General features: G+C 47.9%; 1 protein-coding gene across 5 annotated transcripts in view; it reads right to left on the bottom strand.

The window, feature by feature from the left end:
- The window catches only part of TBC1D8B (TBC1 domain family member 8B), a 508,282-nt gene that overhangs the window by 205,762 nt on the left and 277,304 nt on the right, over positions 1-25,216 (bottom strand). For all 5 annotated transcript variants that reach the window (XM_029607571.1, XM_029607568.1, XM_029607567.1 and 2 more), the window contains exons 12-13: positions 7,881-8,166; positions 3,296-3,425 (exon numbers count right to left, since the gene is read on the bottom strand). In XM_029607571.1, the coding sequence (XP_029463431.1) occupies positions 3,296-3,425; positions 7,881-8,166 (416 nt within the window). The remainder of the gene's footprint in view (positions 1-3,295; positions 3,426-7,880; positions 8,167-25,216) is intronic.

The following is a 25,216-nucleotide window of genomic DNA, read 5'->3' on the forward strand; positions in this document are numbered from 1 at the left end:
CGCACTTGTTGCTGCAATTTGCACATCCTGTCGTTCGTGAGAAACACCCGGCCCTGGAGGGTGTCGAAACAAGCTCCCAAATACTCCAGACACTGTGATGGAGTCAGATGACTTTTCGCTTCGTTGATTACCCAGCCTAAGGACTGGAGACAATGGATCACATGAAGAACCGTCCACTCGCCTTCCTCTTCTGACTTGGCACGAATCAGCCAATCGTTGAGGTAAGGATGGACCATTATCCCTTCCTTCCGGAGGGTAGCCACCACCACAACCATCACCTTGGTAAAGGTGCGCGGGGCTGTCGCCAGTCCAAACGGCAACACCTGGAACTAAAAATGCTGACCCAGGATCTTGAATCATAGGAATCTCTGGTGAGCGCTGCGAATCGGGATGTAGATAAGCCTCTGTGAGATCCAAGCAGGTGAGGAACTCTCCCTTTTGAACCTTTGCGATGACTGTTTAAAGTGTTTCCATTCGAAAACAGGGCACCTTCAAGCAGCGATTCACCTTCTGAAGGTCCAGAATGGGTCGGAAAGTGCCCTCCTTTTTGGGAACCATGAAATAAATGGAGTACTGTCCCCTCCCCCATTCCTCAGACGGCATGGGGACGACTGCCTTCATGGCCAGCAATCTTTGTAGAGTGTCTTCTACCGCGGCTCGCTTGTTGCGGGAAGCGCATCGTGATTCCACAAAGGCCGGCATGAGATGCCGAGAAAATTCTAATGCGTAACTTCTTTTACAACCTCCAACACCCAGCGATCGGAGGTGAACCTGGCCCACCCCTCATAAAATTGGGACAACCTGCCCCTGATCATCCCATCTGAGGAGTAGGCGGGCTTGATTTCATTGGGGAGGCTTCCCAGTTCCGGTTCCCTGACCGAAACCACCTCTGGCAGGACGACTGGAGCCGCGAAAGGACTGTGTACATGAACAGGTCTGTCTGGAACCAGAGGGTGGAACACTCCTCCCCGACCTGCTTTTTTGGAAATCCCAAAAACGGGATCGAGGACCGAATGATTTCCTGTAGGGCTTTCATTTTTCCAGCAGTTTATTGCCCTTGGAATACCCCAGAGATTTCATCAGCTGATCCAAATCCTCTCCAAACAGCAACTTCCCTCGAAAAGGCAGACTGCACAGTTGCGACTTGGAGGAAGCATCCGCTGCCCAATTGTGGAGCCATAGGAATCGCCGAGCCGCTACCGAGGAGACCATAGTCCGGGCCACCGAACGCATCAAGTCATATAAGGCATCAACCACATATGCTACCGCCGCATCCAGACAAGCCACCTGAGAAGCTGACAAAGTCCCAGAAGACGATGGGTCCTGCGATTTTTTAATCCAACATAAACACGCTCTTTGCATCATGCTGGCACACACCGCCACCCGAAGTCCTAAGAAGGAGACCTCAAACACCCGCTTCAGATGCAGCTCCAGCTTGTGGTCCTGCACATCTCTGAGAGCAGCCGCTCCTGCAACTGGAATGGTCGTCTTCTTGGTCACTGCTGATACAGCCGCATCCACCTTAGGTACCCTGAGGCGTTCTAAATGTTGCTCCATTAGCGGGTAGAGTTTTTGCAACGCCCGGCCGACCTTAAACCCCGCCTCCGGGGATTCCCACTCCCGGCTTTTGAATCTTCTTCGGGATGGGAAAAGCACTAGGTGGATCCCGGAAACCGTCCAGGACTGGGTTCACTCCCTCTCGGTCTGTATCTTCCAGCGAGGGTCTCATCTGAATTCCTCAAGCACTTGGGGAATAAGGGGCGCAATTCCTCCCTCTTAAACAGCTGGCCTACGCGGGGGTTGTCCCCCTCCGCACTAGGATCTACCGGATCCTGATCGTCGTCGCCTATAACCATGCCTGGAGGGACCTCAACCTGATCTGCAGCAGTGTCCCTCGGGTGCGGAGTGGTCTCGTTCCCCTGCACCCGCTAGATTCTCCCAAGCCAAACTTGCCCAGGACAGACGCTTGGGAACTCCCACGTTCCCATCCTGGCTCTGCACTTCGTGAGCCTCAGAGCCAGAAATGCTTCATGCACGAGCAGCACAAATTCCGGTGAAAATCCCTCCGGTCCCGTCTCGTCACTGCTAGAATCACTGTCCATGTCTCTCGATTCCTCTGGTCTCGGAGTCCGAGCAATGGGGGACAGCGGGGAGAGTCATCCTGGGAAACCTTTTCCACAGGGTGCGCAGTGGTGGTTGGGCTCCTTCCGTTAGACCCAGCCGCTGAGCCTGACCTCCGTGCAGACTCTTCAGGGTTGGTCCTCTTGTCTAAGGCCCCTTCCCCACCGAGTGCACACTCCGTGCACAGTGACAGGGGTCTACATAAGCTAACCATACCCTGCAAGCCTTACAGGGTTCCACCAGAGGAGTTTCTGCCATGTTCCTCCTGCAAAAAGGGGCACAAAAAACTCCCCCCTCTCGGAAGAAAACCAGGTGCTGCAACCCAGCCCTGGTGACAACCACCAAAAATGCTGCGAAAATCAGCCCCAGGAACGCTGGGGAGCCGCGTGGGAGGTCGAAAAACAAAATGGCCGCCATGGTAAAAATAGTTCCAGAGCCGGTGGTAAAAATGAGGCAGGGAGCCTAAAAACTTCCTTGGAGGTTCTTACCAGGGCTGAAATACTCTCCCCTCCTCTTCAGGGGTCTGCCTGGCTCTGCACTACCAGGCAAACTAATTTACCTCAGGAGCCACGATGAAGAGGGAACTTGAAGCTGTTTTATGTAAAAAAAACACAACAAAAAAACTTCAACTTCTAGTAACAGAAAAAAAAATAAAGCCTAAGCTAAGAATAATAGAAAAAAATCCCCAAAGGGGCCTATTTCCCTGTACCGCAGACACTGAGGAGGAAACTTCGGGTCGCTGAGGGAGCCAGTCCCCTGCTATCAGGGGACCCGGAACCCCACGGTCTAGCACCGCCCGGCTCTACCTAAGGGATGGCCCAGACAATGAACCTAGCACCTCAGGGAGCAAGAAAAATCCGTCTCACACAGAGCTGCAGGTATACAAGACCACCATCTGCTGGAGTCAGAGAAATACTGATGAGCTGCAGGTGGCACACGTGGGATACCAGTGCCTCGAAGCTTTGCTCTCTGACTCCATCTGCTGGTGGGAGTGCATAACCCCACTGGTCTGGACTGATCTGGGTATATACAGGAATTACTTCTATGATACAGATTAAGTCATGAATAAAAAATACGCTCATCCAAAGGAAAGTCAGTTGAGAATGAAAGAATGAAAGGGGTTTTGCAAAGAAGAGCAGCTCTACTTAAAAAAAAAAAAGCTTAATATACTAACTTCATTTGATTCTTTGATCAGATCTGTAATATCTACTGTTGAGCTGGAACCCTTCTTATCTTCCACAGCTGAAGCTTGTTGTACCGTGGGAGGCAATGGGCTATCTTTATTAATGACATTTTCAAAAAATCTAGAAAAAAATGACATTGTACCTTATAATTAGCAAGATGAGGCATGTTACAATAGAAAAAGAGAAACCTAAGTATTAAAAACGTGTTTTCTCTAGTGAGAAGACATATATACTCACTACCCTTCAACAATTAACTATGATACTTACACAGAGAAAGAAAAACTGCTATAATTCCAGAGCAATACTTATTCTAATTTTCACCACCTTCCTTATCCTTTCCTTTAGATCTCTGCAACAGAGTGCCCTTCAGTGACATGGGATAGGAGATACCAGCCCTCTATTAAATGCAACTTTACTTACTATTTTTGTCATTGTATTTCAGATGAGTTCTCTTAAGTCAATCTGGTGAAACTTTAAATAGACATTTAAATTCCATATCCTCCACCTGTGCCAATAATTATTAGCCATTAAATCAGTTGAGATCAAGCATACTAATATATAATTACTCTAAGTTACATTTTTCTACTGTGATTTAAGGCAATTGTAAATAACTTGGTAGGCATGCCACTAATGTCCCAATTAAGTAGATACTAGCTGCTTTACAGCAGAGTTCAAAGCTTTGGATGATCTAAACAAATGCTAAAACTGAAAAAAAAGCAGAGTTTCTTACCTGTAACAGGTGTTCTCCCAGGACAGCAGGATTAATCCTCACAGATGGGTGACATCAGATGAAGCCCTGTCACGGAATACTTTTATCAAAGTTTCTAGAACTTTGACTGGCACACTGAGCATGTCCAACATGCCACTAACCCTCTGGCCACACAGGATCCCCATTCAGTCTTGTTTTATAGCAAAAGTACAAGTGAAAAATAAAATAATAAAATAAAAGCAAGCCCAACTCTGCGGGGTGGCGGGCGGGTTTTTTGAGGACTAACATCCTGCTGTCCTGGGAGAACACCTGTTACAGGTAAGCAATTCTTTCTCCCAGGACAAGCAGGATGATAGTCCTCACAGATGAGTGAATAGCAAGCTGCAGGCTGCTCCCAGAACATCTTCAGCCAACAGACATCAAACAACATGCAACAAGCACAATAACAGGGGTGCTGTTGGCAACAATGAGGTAGCCTGAACTCCAGACAGGGCCCTAAGTAGGAAGAGTTGGGTTGTTACACTGGAAACAGATTACGGAGGACAGACTCGCCAAAGACGCTGTCCTGTCGACCATCCTTATCCAGACAGTAATGGGCTGCGAAAGTGTGAAGGGAACTCCACATCGCAGCCTTGCAGATTTCAGAAATAGGGAGTGCCTGGAAGTGTGCCACTGATGCTGCCATGGCCCTCACTGAATGCGCTTTCATTCAGCCCTCTAGTGGAAGGCCTGCTTGCTGGTAGCAGACAGCAATACAGTCCCGCCAACCAATTAGAGATGGTCTGCTTGCCTACCACAACTCCTAGTCTATTCTTGTTGAAAGAGAAAAAGAGTTGTGTGGACTGCCTGTGGGCTGCGGTGCGCTCTAAATAAAAGGAGAGAACATGCTTGCAGTCCAAGGTATGCAGAGCCCGCTCAGCTGGGTGTGAGTGTGGCCTCGGGGAAAAAGGTGGGCAACACAATGGACTGATTTAGGTGGAAGTCAGTCACTACCTTAGGGAGAGTGCGCAACACCATTCTGTCATGGAAGAACCTCATGTAAGGCGGATAGGTTACTAAGGCCTGCAGCTCACTGACTCTGCGAGCAGAAGTAACCACCACGAGGAAGAAGACTTTCCAAGTGAGGTACTTGAACTCGCAGGAGCGCAAGGGCTCAAACAGAGGCTGCATGAGCCATGTCAACATTATGTTGAGGTCCCATGCCACAACAGGAGGGCGTAGCGGAGGCTTTAGTTGATGTAAGCCTCTCATGAAGCGCCTCACTAGGGGTTGCACCGAGATTGGGGTATCACCCACCCCTCGGTGGTATGCGCTAATGGCACTCAGGTGTACCCGAATTGAGCTGGTCTGTAGACTGGACTCCGAAAGGCACCAGATGTAGTCCAAAAGTGCTGGCGTGGCGGAAGAGATGGGGGTCAAGGCCTTCTTACGTGCACCACGAAGAGAACCTTTTCCACTTCGCCCAATATGACTACCGCGTGGAAGGCTTTCGCGAAGCTACTAGGACCTGTGAGACATTGGTCAAAAAGTTGAGCAGCTGGAGTATCAAGCTTTCAACATCTAGGCTGTGAGGGACAGGGACGGGAGGTTCGGGTGGTGCAGCCTGCCCTGATCCTGCATGATAAGGTCGGGCGAGGTGCCCAGGCGAATGGGTTCCTGGACAGAGAGGTCGTGGAGGATGGGGAACCAGACCTGACATGGCCAATGCTGGGCTATTAGGATCATGGTCCTGCTGTAGCTTCACGAGAGTCTTGGTTATTAGCGGAATCGACAGGAATGCATATAGTAGACCCGCACTCCAGGAGTGGGCGAAGGCATCCACGGATGGTGTCCTTTGTGGTTCTGCGAGGACGCAAAGAGATAGATGTCCGGCTGACCCCACTGGCGGAAGATCCTGGTCGCTACACAGGGATTCAAGGACCACTCGTGGGGCTGGAATGTCTGGCTGAGGCAGTCCGCCACTACATTCTGTGTGCCTGCCAGATAGGTGGCTCGCAGGAGCATGGAAAGCGACAGGGCCCAGGCCCAAATCTATGCCGCCTTCTGACAGAGCAGGTAAAAGCCTATGGCCCCCCGTTTGTTTAGGTACCACATGGCTACCTGGTTGTCAGTCTAGATCAGGATGACCTTGTTGGACAGGTAGTCCTGGAATGCGTAGAGGGTGTACCGCATCGCCCGGAGTTCCAGGAAGTTGATCTGGCAGGCCGCCTCGGCTCTCGACCACATCCTTTGTGTGGAGGCCGTTGAACGGAATCCATTACCTATGAACAAGTGAAAATACTCCATCAGAAAACAGAGAAACTCTTACCGCCACATCAAGTCCAACCCGCGCAGCCATACTTCCTACTCACTTTTTACTGGAATTGACGTCGTCGTTCACCACACGTCACTACGTCCATGTTCTTACCCCCTCTTTATAAAGCCAAACTCATCAAACATCCTCCGTTGATCACTTACATCTGAACCACATTATCTTAGTTTAATGAAACATACCAATCTTGTCCACATCCTGTGCCCTATTAGCTCTTATGATAATTCAACAATATATTTATCCACCATCAACGGAGGATGTTTGATGAGTTTGGCTTTATAAAGAGGGGGTAAGAACTTGGACGTAGTGATGTGTGGTGAACGATGATGAGGATTGTCAGTTCCAGTAAAAAGTGAGTAGGAAGTATGGCTGTGCGGGTTGGGCGTGATATGGAGGTAAGAGTTTCTCTGTTTTCTAATGGAGTATTTTCACTTGTTCATAGTTAATGGATTCAATTCATTGAAGAAATAGATGTGAAAATTTGCGGATTGCTGTAGTTCAGAATCACATATGAGAGTCTTGAAGTGAAGGATTGGAGTTTGTAAGGTTACGGTTTTTGCTTGAGGTGAGCCTGGGAAGTTTTTTTAAGGGAGGTTGCTGAAGTAGAGTAAGGGCTTTTGGGATTTTGAGAGTAATTTAATAAATTATTTCAATTACAGGATAAGCGTTGAAGAAAAATCACCGATATTATATTTTGGGTTAGTCCCTGAGGAAGCCCTTGTGAAAGGGTGAAACGAAGATATCTTTGTTGGACCAGATATGTGATATAGAAATATAAGATGTGGAAAAACAGAACGTGAGAAGCAAAAATAAACGCATTATAGAAATTGAATGTAAACGTTTTGGAGTAACAATATTTATAAGTATTGATATGTGTTAACTGTTTTTTAATTGGTATGAATGAAGTATGTGTGAGAGATGTATGAGCTAGCTAGATTTTAATTGTTTAGATAGATGTTTATGTATATTCGGTTTGAATAAATATATATATTGCATTGGTAAAAGTGATAATTTTCTCTACGTGCGTTATTGATTAATAGAGAAATGTTTTTATTAAATCCCTTTGTTTTTTAATACACAATGTTAGTGGCATGCTGGGCATGCTCAGTGTGCTAGTCAAAGTTCTAGAAACTTTGACAAAAGTATTCCGTGATAGGGCTCTATTTGATGTCACTCATCTGTGAGGACTACCATCCTGCTTGTCCTGGGAGAAAAAAACAAACAATTTAGCTTTAAAGTTTTCCTTATAGTTTGACACGCTGATCCTTCTGGAAGCAATATTTCCTGTGAGTCACCACTGCAATAAACTACCCGTAGAGACTAGGAAACTCTTACCTATTCTGCAAAAATCACACTTTATAGCCAGTAAACATTAAGATATTGGCAGCTTTGCTCCAATATTTAAGTTCATGCATATAAGCATGACAACTGATTAAATTCCACATAATTTTTTAATCTCTAAAATCATTCTTTACATATTATGTAAGCATTTTTCATGGCCAGGTGCAATAATGTTGGCACTGTGGTGAACTTAGGATCACAAAAGCATCCCTACCTGTTGAGAATAGTTACAGCCTCAGCATCATCTTTGCAGACCAGCAGTTTTTCCATGTTGTATTCCAGAACTGCCAAACCCAGCTGCAGAATTGCCTTAATCCCATCATAGAAGAAACAGTCTACCACATTCACAGCACTTTCAATAGGCAAAACGCTAATAAAGAGAGTCAGGAACCAGGAGAGAGAGACTGATGAAAAGAATGTCATGTCAGTCATATGGTCTGTCAGCTGAGGAAGGTGGTCTCTAATCAGTTCTTCAAATACTGCCTGATCCACCAAAGCACCTATAGGTAATCAAAGGGGCAAATATTACAATCTTTAAAACAAACACACTGAAATAAACCTCTGATGGGGTTTACATTTTTCTGAATACTCGGATACATTAGTTTATTAATATTTGCAAAGTCTTATTTTTAAAAAATGTATTTCCTACAGTCTCTATAGATAATTCTTACAGATCACAATTCACTCATTAGAAATGTACATAGCTGTTTGGCTGGTGGGCATGAGATCACAGTAACTTGCCAGCCTGGTGTGAAGATAGCAGACTTCACATATGACCTAGCCATGATATTAGATCGTGCTGGGGAGGGGTATCAACAATATTGCAAGGAGATTCTGAAGGCTAACTTTAGGCAGGAAACAAATTCAAAACCTCAAGGTTCAATTTTCAGACATGCTTCCAATTCCACATGCAGGCCCACAGAGGCAGGTTGAGCTCCAGAGTTGCAATGCATGGATGAGACAATAGTGCAGGGAAAGTGGTTTTAAGTGTTAGGAGCCAGGGAAAATTCTGCGGAAGGGGGAGCCTATCCAATGGGATGAGTTCCACTTTAGCGTGGAACCTGGCTACTGGCGCTAATTTTAAAAAGACAATAGAGCAGCTTTTAAACTGGACCATGGAGGAAAGCAGATAGTCACTCAGAAGCGCATAGTTCACAGGGAAATATCTTCCAAGGATATCTGCAAATCAGGGAAGGTAGAATATCCTAGTAAGAGGTTGTGGTTAAGGCTGAACTAGTCAAAATAAAGAGTACTCTGGTGCGAATGATTAAATTGTCTATCTTTTGCTAACAAACAGGTCATGAATACAAATAGAAACACAAAACACGAGGAGCAATCTATTAGTGCTTCAATTCAGGAGTCAAGATACAAAGGGGTTGAGTTTAAGACCCGTGCGCACATGAATGCGGCTATTTTATAACATGCGCGAGTCAGCGCACACATGTTATAAAATACGATATCTGCGAGTGGATGGCCTCCTTCACGCACAGGGTTGGGAAATTTTTAAAAGGCCAAGCACAGCGACAGGAGTATGGCTTCTCCAGTTTCCTGGCAGTCTGCTCCAATTAAGGAATGGACTGAGAGGGAACTTCCCTATACCCCTACCTAACCTTCCTACCCTTTCCCCTATCCTTCCCGACCCCTAACCCCTTCCTAGCTACTTACTTTTCTTTTTCTATTACTTACTGCTCCTCGGGAGCAGAAGTAATCTTCGCATGCCGGCCGGCTGCCGGCACACACTTCCCCGGGACAGCGTCAAATGGTACTGTTCCGGCCTGCCCCTCCCCACCCAAACCATGCCCCCCAGCCCACCCCCCTTTGGAGAAGCCCAGCACTTCAGTACGTAATGGGGTTTACAAGGATGGCTGGGCCCTTCCGAAAACATGCGCGGCGTGTACAAGGCCCAGCCACACACGTAATAACCCCGTTTTACGCCTGCGGGCTTCTGAAAATTAGCCCAAAAATGTTCTACTGTAGATACTTTACCCCCATTAAATTACACAAAATGGGACCTAAAAAGGATCTCTTTTGTTGGAGAGTTTGTGGGGGTAAGGGCTCTTTCTTTCATGTCTGGTGGGAATGCAGGGCCTGTGCAAGGGTATTAAGTACCTGGCGGGTTCCAAAAGCGGTAATCGGATTTGGAACTCTTCCGACTTCGGATCCCAACAAGAAAGTAACGCCCTTTGCAAAGGTCTCATATGGGCAAAGTCCCAAGGGACTAATTCCAGAGTAGACACCATAGAACCAAGCACCTGCAAGTAATCCCAAACTCGGGGTAATGGAAGTGACAACAGCCGGCGAATCTGTGCCATCAACTTGGTGGTACGCTCCTGTGTGAGAAAGACCTTGCCGACCGACGTAGCGAACCAGGCGCCTAGGAAGTTCAGAACCTGGGATGGAACCAACTGGCTCTTGGCTGCCGCTCCTTTAAGGCCCCACCCCCCCAGGGGAGGGTCAACATCGGGAAGAGAGGCAGGCCTTGAGTTGGGCAGCCATACAGGGCTCAAAGCAGGTGGAGAAAGCGGAGGAGGGATCTCCCCTCTCCCTGCATCCAGCCCTTCTGCTCGTGGGAAAGGCAAGATGGCCGCCATTCCTGCGCTAAACGGGGACGGTGTGGCACAAACCCGGCGAGAGTGCAAACTTTTGTCTGCCCCCCCCCGGGATCGCGGACTCCCCGATGGTCCTTCACCCCTGGGGAGGCATCTCGTGCAGAGGCCGTCGCGGGAGAGCCGCAGCACTGGCTCCCCGCAGGCGGAACAAGAAGAATCCCACGGCATACCACGAGGTATGAGAAAGCAAATGAGGCAGAAATATGGCGACAACTCCCCTCAGGAGCCCCGGGAACCTGTGCGCACATTTTTTTTTTCTTCCCAAAACCTCAGTCAACCAGGGGAAAGAGAAGCGTCCCTGGGATAAAACCAAAGCGCCACAGGAGGCACCTGAGAAATTAAAACATATCTGGGTGCGAGGGGGAGGGGACCGGCCCACCGGTGAATCCCCCCACTCACCGGTAGAAGATTTGGCTCCAGGAATTCGGCTGTCGGGGCATCACACCCCAGCCTCTACCAAGGAAGCCTTGGGAGGATTAACACTGCTCAGCCTCCCGAAAAAAAAAAAAAAAAAAAAAGATTCCCTTTTTTTTTTTTTTTGTAATAGCTTAATGTAGCCAAAGAACTAGTGCAATAAAGGCAAACACCCTCTGAGAAGAACAAGCTGCCTCTTAAATTTAGATTAACTTTTTTTTTTTTAAAGGATCAGGACCGCAGGTTTTGTCACCCTCATCTGCTGGAGTCAGAAAAAATACCGAAGGATCGCAGGTGGCACACCAGGTTAAGAGGAGGTGCCTTTCAGTTTTTTCTCTGACTCCATCTGCTGGAAGGGAGACACAACCCAGCGGTCTGGACTGATCCTGGTACATACAGGGAATCTAAATTTCATAGCATACTTATGCGCACAAGACCGCTATGAAAATTCCAGTTGTGCCGGAAGTCGCATGAACATACACACAGGTAAGCGCATGAACATACTGCCCCTGAGCAGGTATAACTTCAGCATGTACATTTATGCTCGCACAATCAAAAAGGAAAATTAGTTTCTTACCTGATAATTTTCATTCCTGTAGTACCACGGATCAGTCCAGACTCATGGGTTTTGCCCCCCTCTAGCAGATGGAGACAGAAGTTTTCAAAACAAAACACAGCCTTATATAGGATGGTGCCACCTACAGTCCGGCAGTATTACTCAATGTCAAAGCAGAATGGCTCTCAAAAACCACCATAACTATGTACCATAACCTTTCAACAAGAAAAAGAAATAACCGGTTCACTTAACCCTCCTATGAACTGAACCTGTAGAAGACGGTCAATCCAATTTTTGCAGATCTGAAAACAAACCAATCAATAACTGAGCGGACTCTCCCTTACTTCCATGCATTCCCCGGGTGGGACTCTGGACTGATCCGTGGTACTACAGGAACGAAAATTATCAGGTAAGAAACTAATTTTCCTTTCCCTGTACATACCCAGATCAGTCCAGACTCCTGGGATGTACCACAGGCTTTCTTACCTGGGATGGGATCTGAAGAGGCTTTCTTCACCCGGTGCCTTAACATCCAGTCTGTAGTGTCTGGCAAAGGTATGCAAAGACTTCCAAGTCGCCACCCTGCACCATGGACCGTCGATCCCAACTTTCCACCATCAGGAAGTCGCCATCATTCCTATGAGTACCTCTACGATTGGTGCTCCAGCTGCACCCACCAGATGCGACGTTACCCGCACTGCGGGCTTCCGCCTATCGTAACATCTGGGTGAGACTTCACATCCTCGATCCAGTTCAGGAAACCTTGTTCCATGGACACTCTCAACAACAGCCTGGCCAAAGACCTAATTAAACTGGACCTCTCCGATGCTGTTACCGCTATTAACTCCTGGCAAACTATTACACACTCAGTAGCTAACAGAATCTGCCCCGTATCCTCAAAAGTTATCAACCCAGCCCGCACGAACAAAAAACCCTGGTTCTCAACTGAATTAAGAAAACTCAAACAGGATCTACAACACAAAGAACAATGCTGGTGGAAAGATTCCTCCCCTTCCTCACTGGCTTCTTACAAAACTGCAATGAGCCACTATAGGACATCCATTACCCGCACCAAACGAGATTTCTACGCCAAAAAAATACATGGCTTCTTATATGACCCAAAAACTCTGTTCTCATATGTCGCTGCCCTTACCACACCTATGCCCCTTACCATCCCAGAAGAAGCAGCCCAGAACAAATCCACAGAGTTGGCTATATTCTTTGATAACAAAATCAAAAACCTACTTGCCCCCCTGGCATCAACTAACACTTCTCCAAACCCTTTGCAACCACTAAGCCTCGCAACCACTAACCCTCCTCCAACTATCCACAAACCGACACTAGAAACTCTTGAACAGACATCCTCCCTGGAAACAGAATCAATAATCAAGAAAATGAAACCTTCCTCACATCCATTGGACCAAATACCAACCAAACTCCTTCTCACCATCCCTAACACCATTGCTAAACCGCTGGCAGACATCATAAATTGCTCCCTCAATCAAGGATCGGTCCCGGACTCCTTAAAAATTGCTTCACTGAAACCCTTACTAAAAAAACCCAACCTGGATCCAGCCAACCCTGCAAACTTCCGCCCCATTGCAAACCTGCCTTTTATAGCCAAGCTAATGGAAAAGCTTGTCAACATCAGACTCACAGACTACCTTGACTCCCACAATATTCTCTACCCTTCTCAATTCGGATTCAGGAAACGCCTAAACACAGAATCCCTCCTTCTTTCTCTAACGGACAACATCCTGATGGGCCTTGACAAGGGACAATCATACCTACTAGCCCTACTCGACATTTCTGCAGCGTTCGACACGGTAAACCACTCTATCCTCATCAACCGTTTAATGGAAATAGGCATATCTGGTTCTGCACTGCTCTGGTTCACATCCTTTCTGAACAGGCGGCACTACAAAGTCAAAATAAATGACAAAGAATCCCACTCCATTCCATCAAACCAAGGAGTACCTCAGGGTTCTTCACTTTCCCCTACCCTGTTCAATATATATCTACTCCCTTTATGCCAGCTACTCAATAGCCTCAACCTCACCCATTTTATATACGCGGACGATGTGCAAATCATAATTCCCATCTCGGACCCCATCTCCTCTACTCTAAATTTCTGGAACAACTGCTTACACACCATCAACCTTCTTCTCTCGAGTCTCAACCTGGTCCTAAATACTTCCAAAACGGAACTCCTGGTTATCTCCCCTAATGATAACAACCCCTTCGCCAATAATGCATTCATCCCAATAGCAAGCCAGGTCAGAGACCTTGGGGCCACCCTTGACTCTAGAATGAATTTCAAAAAATTCATTAACGCTACAACTAAAGAATGCTTCTTCAAGCTACAGGTCTTGAAGCAACTTAGACCGCTCTTACACTTCAAGGATTTCCGTTCAGTGCTTCAAGCCATACTGTTTTCAAAGATCGACTATTGTAACGCTCTACTACTCGGTCTCCCCGCTTCGTCTACCAAACCTCTTCAGATGCTGCAAAACGCAGCGGCCAGGATCCTTACAAACACACGTTGCAAGGACCATATCACACCAATCCTAAAAATCCTACACTGGCTGCCCTTCCAATATAGAATACTTTTCAAGGCCCTCACCATCATCCACAAATCCGTCTATTTTATTTATTTATTTATTTATTTAACAGTTTTTTATACCGACCTTCATAGTAAATAACCATATCGGATCGGTTTACAATATAACAAGGGAATAACTGGAGTAGCAATTCAAGTGAAATGACAGATAACAATGGTAGGAATAAGTCAAAGTTACAATCAACAGGGAGAGAGAACTTGGAAGCTTACAACAAGCTGGAAGGAAGAAAGGCCGGTAATAAATAAGTAGTGTTACCAGCAAACCACACTCCAACTCACCTTCCCACTCGAATTACATACTTCCGCAAGGCCGATCAGAACTGCCTACAAAAGTTTGCTCAAGGCCCCCCCCAACAAATCCTCGGTCCACAACTCTATTCACAAGCGAGCACTTTCAACAGCAGGTCCGCTACATTGGAATTCACTTCCCCAAGACTTACGCCAAGAACAATGCCATCTAACATTCAGAAAGAAACTGAAAACCTGGCTGTTCGCAGAAGCCTACCGTTGAAGGAACTCCTTCAACCATCACTGACTCTCACCCTTCCACCCCTCCCTAATCCCTCCCCCCTCTTCATTTCCCTCTCCCCCTCCCCCTCCCCCCCACTCACCTCACCCCTCTCCTTCTCCCACTGGACTTACCATGTTAATAATCGCCTAGGATAAATCTCTGTTTATGTATCTTTAACATATAGTTTTTTGTTGATTATATTTATCACTCTCCAGTTGCTTTAGTTTAAATTCTGTCCTGTCTTCCATCTCCCATGTTTTACGCTCCCTGTTTAATGTAACTTTACTTTCTACCTAGATGTTAATTGTTTTCCCCTCAGTTACATTGTAAACAGGTACGATAAGACCTGGTCTTGAGCATCGGTATAGTAAAAGAAATTAAATAAATAAATAAATAAATCTGAGCCTGTTGAATGTACTGGCACTTCTTGGATCAATGCCTTACCTTCCTGATATCACCATCTATCTACAGCAGTACAATAAAGCCTCTATCCATACTGTGTCTGCTATCTGAGTTCAGCCTATCGCAGTGGTTCCCCCACGGGGCCCCTCCACCTGGGCAGAGTCATCTCCATTGTGACCAAGGGTCCACCATGCCACAAACACAACAGATTGCTAACTCCATGGACTTGGCTCAGCTCACAGCCCTGCAGGTCATCCCTGGCCTAGCCCAGCGGATCACGGAAGAACAAAAGTCTTTGGAGAGCCTAGTTACTGCCTTCAATCAGTTACACGCTCAACTGAACTCTTCAGCTCCCCTCCTGCAAAGGAATTGCTGTTCCCAGTGGTAACCCTCAACACCACTGTACCTTTATCCACACCTACCCGCTTTACAGGTGAAGCCAAGATGTGCAGAGGGTTTGTTAATCAATGCAGCACGCATTTTTCATTACAGCCTACCCTCTTTCCCACTGAAGCTTCAAAGACCACCTACATCCTGTCATTCCTTGAAGGACGAGCCCTGGCCTGGGCTTCACTGTTATGCGAACATGAAAATCCTATCCTGAATGACCTACCAGGATTTCTAAAACTTTTTAAGTCTGTGTTTGATGACCCGGCTCGCCAGACCATCGCTGGATCCTCCTTGCTCAACCTTCAGCAAGGTAATAAGCCTCTTACAGACTTTGCTATTGAATTTAAGACTCTAGCATCCGAACTACATTGGGTCTCAACTCTCGCATAAAAGACGAATTAGTGGCTCATGACTTGCCTGATACCCTTGAGTCCCTGATAGAACTAGCAAGGAGAATTGACCGCCGAATCCGCGATCGTACTCAGGAGGCTAAGAGTCCACGAAATGCTACAGTGGGGGGCTAACAGTCCTAAACCTGTACCTACTGCTTCCAGCTTACCGTGTACACCCCTAGAGGAGGAAGAGCCTATGCAACTAGGCCAAAGCCATTTAACCTCTAAGGAGAGACATTATCGCAAGCGCATGGGGTTGTGCATGTACTGTGGCCAATTGGGCCATGCAGCTCAAACCTGTCCCATTTGTCCAGGAAACTGACAGGCCTGGGATCTGCAGGAGGACTTCTCCTGGGCCTCACCTCTCCTACTCCTCCATTATCATTACCTGTATCTCTGCTTTGCGGAGGCCTAGAATTTCAGACTCTCGCTCTCATTGACTCCGGTGCTGGAGGTAATTTTATTCTGAAGCGCTTGGTTGAACATCTACGGATTCCTACCACACCAATAGCTAAGCCTCTGCTATTGTCATCTATTCATGGAGAACCACTTCCTGGAGAAGTTTCATTGACCATACAGGCCATCGGCCTGCACACTGGAGCTCTACACTCAGAACCAATTTCTTTTCTAGTGCTGGAAAAAGCCATGCATCCGGTGGTATTGGAGCTGCCGTGGCTTCAAGACCATATGCCACAATTTAATTGGGCTACCTTGGAACTGTCCCGGTGGGGACCAGACTGTCATGGTTGCTGTCTTGCTGAAGTTTCACTGCTCATCTGCATTCCCACTACCCCATCATTACCTGGCTTACCTCCACAATACGCCTCCTTCCAGGATGTTTTCTCAAAGCAAGCAGCTGATGTTCTTCCGCCACACAGAGAGTTCGATTGTGCCATAAATCTGAAGCCAAATTCAGAACCTCCGAAAGGAAGAGTTTACCCTCTTTCAGTAGCTGAGACTAAAGCTATGTCTACATACGTACAAGAAAATCTGCAGAAGGGATTTATCAGACCTTCCAAATCACCTGCTGGTGGCAGGCTTCTTTTTCTTGGGGAAAAAGGATGGCACCTTACACCCCTGCATCGCTACAGGGGTCTGAATGAGATTACCATCAAGGACAGGTATCCCCTGCCCTTAATATCTGAACTGTTTGATAGGCTCCAAGGGGCCAAAATATTCTCTAAATTAGACCCAAAAGGAGCTTACAACTTGGTGCATATTCGAGAAGGAGACGAATGGAAGACTGCTTTTAACACCCGTGATGGACACTTTGAATACCTCGTCATGCCCTTTGGTTTAAGTAACACACCCGCAGTCTTTCAAAATATGACGAACGGCATCTTACGGGACTTACTGTATCAATGCATAGTAGTATATCTCGATGATATACTGATCTTTTCCCAGGATCTGCAAAGTCATCAGGAGGATGTTAAGAAAGTCCTAAGATGCCTGCGAGTACCACCTTTACGCAAAGCTTGAGAAGTGTGAATTCCACAAAGAGGCTGTATCCTTCCTGGGATACATTGTTTCTAAGAATGGTTTTCAAATGGACTCCCAAGAAACTTGAGAGTATCTGGGACTGGCCTCAACCCACAGGCCTGAAGGCATTGCGTCGCTTCTTGGGATTCACTAATTACTACCGATCCTTTATTAAAAACTACTCATCATTGACATTCTGTTGTGTCCGTCTGTGCCAGTCGCCCTCTCTCCGCCCTCCTTACCTCTCTGGCGCTTCCCTCTCCGTCCGCGGGAAGATTGGCTGCCGCGGCGTTCTCCTGCCACTTGTCCTCGGGCGTTCCCGGACCGGCTCGATGCTGCAACTGCCATGTTTCCTGGAGGCCTAGGGGTGCGCGCGCGGCCCGATTGAAGTACCGGCATTGGCGCGAACCTCGGGGGCATCCCCCGAAGATGACATCACCCGTGACGGATATTTAAGGTCTCAGAATTTGCTAACACATCGAGTTAGCAAGGGTTTCACTACCTAAGCTACTCTGCCTCCTCGGACTTACCAGAGGTACCCGCTCCTCGGGGGCCTCTCTCTCTCCTTGTTTTTTCAGGTGACAGTCTGGAACCGGTACTCGCTCCTAGAGGGCCCTGATCCCAGACTTGCTTTGTATACTCCTCTGCCTGGAAGTCTTCACTACCAACTATATCAGCTACATCAGTGAGGTATCATCAGTCTCTCTGAGTTTTCCCTGGAACCAGGTACTCGCTCCTCGAGAGCCTATACTTTCTAGCTCATGGGCTTCATTGGGACATTGTGTGAGTGTTACCATCTGCATACCCTGCCTACTCACTATATCTCAGTCTCTCTTCAGCTCAGCCTCCAGGGATCGCTGTTCCAGTATCTGAGGGACTACAGCCCAGCCGGGCTTACCAGCTCTCTACTGCCATCTTTGGTGGTTCAGTATACTGTCTAATAAAAGAACTAGTGTGTGTTTGTCTCCTACTTTGAGCCTGACCGGTGGTCCCTCTCGGGATCATCTCCCGGGGCGTGGTCATCTGCCACTGGTCCAAAGATCCACCCTCAACTCATATATAACTACAGATCTCGAACAGAGTGCTAACTACTATCTGATTGCTCCTCCCATCAGGCATCAGATCAATAACAGAATAACACAATCCTTCTAACTGCTATGACCAAGAAGGGAGCCAACCCTGCCAATTGGTCTCCAGAAGCCATTTCTGCCTTCCTGACACTCAAAGAGGCTTTTCAAAAGAAGCCGTGTCTCCGCCACCCTGACCCACACCGTCCTTTCATCGTGGAGGTCGACGCATCTGACGTTGGTGTGGGGTGGTTCTAAGTCAATACAGCGAATCCAATGTGCTCCATCCTTGCTCCTTTTCTAGGCGATTCTCGCTTGCTGAAAGAAATTATGGGATAGGAGACAAGGAGCTCCTCACCATCAAGCTGGCTTTTGAAGAGTGGTGTCCCTGGCTAGAAGGCACACAACACCAAATAGTAGTATACACCAATCATAAGAATCTAGAGTACCTTTGACATGCTCAACAACTCAACCACCGTCAAGCAAGATGGTCTCTGTTTTTCAACAGATTCGACTTCCTTCTGAAGTACCATCCGGGAGAGAAGAACACTCAGGCTAATGCCCTATCACGATCCTTCTCACCTCAGGATGTGTCGGATGAACCCTGTCATATCATCGATCCTGAAAGAGTGGTCCTCGCAGCCACCCACATGGTACCTACCGGGAAGACTGTGGTGGCCAGAAGTTTAAGAAAGAGACTGTTGAGATGGGCACATGATTCCCGTCTGGCAGGCCATCCAGGACAGAGTCGTACTCTAGCTATGTTGAAAAGATATTATTGGTGGCCAACCATGAAGAAGGACGTGCAAGCGTACGTGGGTTCCTGCGCTGTTTATGCCAAGCAAAAGCCACCACCTGGGCGTTCTTGGGGCCTATTATAGCCTCTACATTCACCGGATGAACCATGGACCCATATCACTACCGATTTCATAGTGGACCTGCCATCATCCAACGGCAATAACACCATATGGGTTACGGTCGACCGTTTCTCTAAAATGGCACACTTTGTAGCTTTACCAGGATTGCCCTCAGCTACTGAGTTAGCAAAACTCTTCATTAAACACAACTTCCGTTTTCATGGGATGCCTAAACATATCCTTTCTGACAGAGGAGTGCAATTTACTACAAAGTTTTGGAAAGCATTATGTCAAAAATTTGACATCGCCTTGAACTTAACCTCTGCCTATCATCCTCAGTCTAATGGTCAGACAGAGGATGAACAGGACGCTGAAACAATTTCTGTGATCTTATGTCAACTCCAGACAGAATGACTGGGCTGAATTACTGCCTTGGGCAGAATTTGCCATCAATTGACATCCTGCTTCTTCAACGGGGTCGTCCCCTTTCCATCTTGTCTACGGGAGACAACCATTTACCTCCACTGCCAATTCCATTGTCAGTAGCCCAGGCTACCTTAGCAGAATTATCCCAACTTTGGAGACAGACGGAGGAGCTTCTCCTCAAAACAGGACAAAAGGCAAAGAGAACCTATGATGCTCATCATCAAAAGGCACCCCAGTTTAAGCCTGGAGTTAAGGTTTGGTGAAGCACCAAGTACCTTCGACTTAAGCTTCCTTCTGCAAGATTTGCACCTCGCTTTGTGGGACCTTTCACCATTCTTCGCCGATTTGGAAATCTAACATACAGTTTAAAACTGCCTCCAATGAAGATACATAATGCATTTCATGTATCTCTACTAAAGCCAGTGATACTCAGAGTTCTCCAGGAAAGACCCAGAGCCTACCAGCCTGGATACAGATGACACTGAATATGCCGTAGATGACATCCTTGATGTACGTAAAAGAGGTAAGACATGGGAGTATCTCATCTCATGGGAGAACTACGGCCCAAAGGAAAACTCCTGGGAACCACTGGCCAATATTACAGACAAGGAGATGGTACGTCAATTCCACCTGGCACACCCACGCAAGCCCAGAGCACCTGGAAGAGGTCTTGGAGGGGGCCCTTTGAAGGAGGGTACTGTTGCATCCGGTCACAGACGGCTGCGACCGCTCTGCCTTACCTCTTTCTCCTCTTTCACTCTCTTTGGGCAAGATGGCTGCCTCCGATGCCGCGGTCTCGGCGTTTCCAAACTAGCATGGACGTCCCCATCCGCCATGCTCACTCCCGTGGCCTCCTAGGGTGCGAGCGCGCACATCTCCTATGTTCAAATACACTTCATGGCGGGAACCTAGAGGGCGGCCCCACCGCATGACGTCAATACCTCCGGTTATATCTAGCCTCCACTTCCGCTACCACCTTGAGTTAGCAAGGACTTCAGTTTTAGCTACTCTGACCGCTCTAAGCTGCACGCTTAGATGCTGCTTCCACTCCAAGGGCCTCGCTCCTGTGGAAGCTTTAGATACCCGCTCCTCAGGGGTCTCTTGCTTCCAACTACCCTTCGGGGCCCTCTCTAAGACAACCGCTCCTCAGGGGTCTTTCTCTCTCTTCTTCATGTCAGGATATCGTACCATCGGGTACTCGCTCCTCGAGGGCCTACCAGCCATTATATCCTGCACCAGAGACCTTCGGTCCCAACTTTCCACCATCAGGAAGTCGCCATCATTCCTGCGAGTATACGAGCCGGTGCTCCAGCTTCACCCACCAGCTGCGACATTACCCGTACTGCGGGCTTCCGCCTATCGTAACATCTGGGTGAGACTTCACATCTGAGCCTGTTGAACGTACTAGCACTTCTTGGATCAGTGCCTTACCTTCCTGATATCACCATCTATCTACAGCATTACAATAAAGCCTCTGTCCATACTGTGTCTGCTATCTGAGTTCAGCCTATCGCAGTGGTTCCCCATGGGGTCCCTCCTCATGGGCGGAGTCATCTCCATTGCGACCAAGGGTCCACAATGCCACAAACACAACATCTGGGGAGACGGTTGGCCAATAAGTCCCGCATTTGTCCTTGTAGCTTCACAATTCGGTCCGAGGTAAGGAACATTCTCCCCTTTGAGTGTCGTACAGAGCTCCCAAAAACTCCAAAGACTGGGTGGGCACCAGTCGGCTCTTGGCTAAGTTGATCACCCAACCCAATGATCGCAGGAGTTGAAGCACTTTGCAAATTGCCAACTGGCCGAGCGACTCAGACTTTGCCCAAATTAGCCAGTCGTCCAGGTATGGATGCACCAGGAACCCCTCTCTGTGCAGATGAGCCGCCACCACAACCATTACCTTGGTAAACAGTCTGGGCACGGTGGCAAGACCAAAGGGCAAAGCTTGAAACTGAAAATGGCGACCCATCACAGAGAACCTTAGAAACTTCTGGTGTTCGGCCTGAATGCCTATGTGAAGATACGCTTCCATTAGGTCCAGTGACGCCAGAAACTCTCCTTTTCTTACTGAGGCAGTGACTGACCGTAACACCTCCATGCGAAAACATGGCACCCTGATACATCAGTTTACACACTTCAAATCCAGAATGGGTCGGAAGGACCCCTCTTTTTTGGGTACTATGAAGTAAATGGAATAACGCCCTTTTCGCTGCTCCGCCTGAGGAACCGGAGTGATGGCGCCGAGTTGCAGAAGGCGTTGCAAGGTATCTTGTACTGCCTGTCGTTTCTCTTCGTAACCGCATGGGGAGACCAGAAACCACTCCGGAAGGCGGTGTGCAAAATCTAAAGCCTTTTTCTAATACTTGGTCAAATACATTCTCCTTGATGCAAATATACTTAACAGCCATAAAAACTTGGCTGTCCCACAACAGGTTAAAATTAAATGCAGCCAAAACCGAACTAGTTTATCTTTCAACGGTGCCTGATTCCATTCACAAACCTCCACAATTCTTTCTCTTTGACAAACAGCAAATACCCATAAAACCCTATGCAAAGAATCTTGGAATTTTCATCGACTCAAAGTTCTCTCTCTCAAAACAAATATCAGAAACAGTTAAAAAATGCTTTTTCAAACTACATATGCTCAAAAAACTCAAACCTCTCTTAACCTTATCTGACTTCCGGACAATTGTTCAAGCGCTAATTCTAACAAACTTAGATTACTGTAACACATTATATTTAGGACTGCCATTATCATCAATATATCCACTGCAACTCGTTCAAAATGCCACAGCAAGAACAATATATAACTTATCTCGTAAAAAGCATATAACACCCATTTTACAACAATTACACTGGCTCCCCATAACTCACCGTATCAGATATAAAATCTTATCTACCATTCAAAATCTACTATATAACGTTGACTCGGTTTGGCTCTGCTCCATCTTACGCATATACAAGCCCTCAAGACAGCTACGATCCATGGACAAATGTTTGCTAGAAGTACCAACAGTCAAAACAGTCAGCCTGGCTCTAATCCGCAAAAGAACTTTCTCCGTCGCCGGTCCAATCTTATGGAACTCTCTTCCCGAAAACCTCCGACTTACATCAAACCGTAAGGAATTTAAGAAAATGCTAAAGACATATCTATTCAAAGAAGCATACAACATACCATAAATCCAATAACACAATATACCGATAGACCTTTATTATTATGTCTAATTTAGCAGTGTTTGTCTATTTTAACCTTCATATGTAAATTTGCTGTGCTTTACTTTTAACTTATGTATGTATATTTGTAAACTGCCTAGACGGACATGCAAATGTCTTAGGGGCGGATTTTCAGAGCCCTGCTCGCCTAAATCCACCCAAAACCGGGCGGATTTAGGCGAGCAGGGCCCTGCGCGCCGGTGAGCCTATTTTACATAGGCTCACCGGCGCGCGCAGACCCCGGGACTCGCGTAAGTCCCGGGGTTCTCCGAGGGGGGCGTGTCGGGGGCGTGTTGGGGGCGGGCCCGAACCGTGCGGCGTTTAGGGGGCGTGCCGGGAGCGTTTCGAGGGCGGACCCGGAGGCGTGGTTACGGCCCGGGGCGGCCCAGGGGCGTGGCCGCGCCCTCCGGACCCGCCCCCAGGTCGCGTCCCGGCGCGCAGGAGGCCCGCTGACGCGCGGGGATTTACGCCTCCCAGAGGGAGGCGTAAATCCCCTGACAAAGGTAAGGGGGGGCTTAGACAGGGCCGGGTGGGTGGGTTAGGTAGGGGAAGGGAGGGGAAGGTGAGGGGAGGGCAAAAGGAAGTTCCCTCCGAGGCCGCTCCGATTTCGGAGCGGCCTTGGAGGGAACGGGGGTAGGCTGCGCGGCTCAGCGCGCGCCGGCTATACAGAATTGATAGCCTTGCGCGCGCCGATCTAGGATTTTAGTGGATACGCGCAGCTCCGCGCGTATCTACTAAAATCCAGCGTACTTTTGCTTGCGCCTGATGCGCCAGCAAAAGTAGGCCTATTCGCATAGTTTGAAAATCTACCCCTTATTGTTTGCGGTATATAAACATTAATAAATAAATAAATAAATAAATAAATAAATAAATAAATAAATAAATAAATAAAGCATAGCCTTGATTTATCACAGTAAGGACCCACTGGTCCAACTTCACCTTGACCCATTCCTCGTAAAATAGGGACAATCTGCCCCCGAAAGCTAGAACAGAGGAATGGGTTGGCATCCCTTCATTGGAAAGACTTGGCCCCAAGATGCGGACTGGGTAGCCCCGGTTCTGCCAAAGCATCGGCCACGAAAGGGCTGAGAGCAGGACTGTTGGCGACCGGTCGCTTGCTGAAAGGAAGAAGCTGGAGCTCTGGACGGTTGAAATCTCCGATTCCCTCTGAATCGAGACCGTGACGAAAAGGAGCCCCTCGACTTGGGCTTATCCTCTGGCAGTCAGTGAACCTTGTTCTCCCCCAGGGATTGAATCATATCCTCGAGGTCCTTGCCAAAAAGCAATTTACCCTTGAAAGGCAACGACCCCAGCTGAGCCTTGGAGGAAATATCCGCTGACCAGTTTCTTAACTACAGGAGCCGATGAGCCGAGACTGCCGACACCATGGATCTGGCCGAAGTCTGTAACAGATCATAAAGTGCATCTGGCACTATAAGCGATCGAAGCTTCCAGTCACCCTACTTGCTGTGCTTCTGCATCGGAAAGACCAGCATTAGCCTGTAACTGCTGAACTCAGCGAATGCCCGCTTGTAAAGCAAAATTGCTGCACATAGCTGCCCGCACTCCCAGTGCCGAGACTTCAAACATTTTCTTGAGCTGCAGCTCCAACTTTCTATTCTGCAGGTCCTTCAGGGCTGTAGCACCCGTAACTGGGGTTATGGTCTTTTTGGTGACTGCGGACACCGCCGCGTCCACCTTGGGCACCCGCAGTATGTCAATTACTTCCTCCGGAATAGGATATAGCTTATCCATAGCCTTGCTAACTTTCAATCCCAGATCCGGGGTATCCCTTCTCTATATAGCAAGCCCGTGGCATAAAAATGAAAAGGAAAGGAAGCAGCCGGGCCCCTCAGACCCAACAACACTGGGTCCATGGCCCCTAACCTGGACTCCTCTGGCGGCCCATCTATTCCTAGCTCTCCGAGTATGGCAGGGATAAGCGGAGCCATCTCCTCCCTCCTAAACAGACGGACCACCTTAGGGTCATCTCCTTCCACAATGTGAGAGCCTTCTGCTGGATCCTGTGGATGTTGATCAGGGTCTGTATCCACCCCCATCGGAGGCTTGCCCTGCGGGTCCTGGTCCCCTGGGTCCGTATCCTGACCTGTGGAATCAGTATCGGTCTGATGAGCCCCTGTACGCAAAGGGCGCTTAGCTTTGGAGGACCCAGAGACTTAGCTTTAGAGAAAGAAACTTAAGACCACTAGAGGAAGTTTTACCCCTAGCCTGCAGTTTCCCTTCCCTCCTGGCTTTAAAAGCCTTATGGAGAAATAAAATAAACTCCGAGGAAGAGGAGGAGGAGGAGTCAGAAGCCCTCTCGGGGTTATCCTCCATTGCAGGTGAGAGAGCTGTAAAGGTTCGCTCCCTCCAGGAAACCCTGGCTGAGGAGAGAGAGGAGGCGGGAGAATCCCCTCCCCCATAGCTGCATGAGTCGCTGATCTAAAAGACTCCAAAATGGCCTCCGTTCCTGCACTCAGCGGGAACGGATCTGCCTCAGCTGATCTCAGGCAAGGAGCTCGGCAGCCTTGACTTTAACCATTTTTGCGGCCCCGGAGGATCCCTCCCCCCCCCCCGGGAAGACACGCCGAGCACAGCCCCTCCCAAGAAAGTC

Source organism: Rhinatrema bivittatum, chromosome 6 (assembly GCF_901001135.1).
Source record: "Rhinatrema bivittatum chromosome 6, aRhiBiv1.1, whole genome shotgun sequence".
NCBI classification, from domain to species: Eukaryota; Metazoa; Chordata; class Amphibia; order Gymnophiona; family Rhinatrematidae; genus Rhinatrema; species Rhinatrema bivittatum.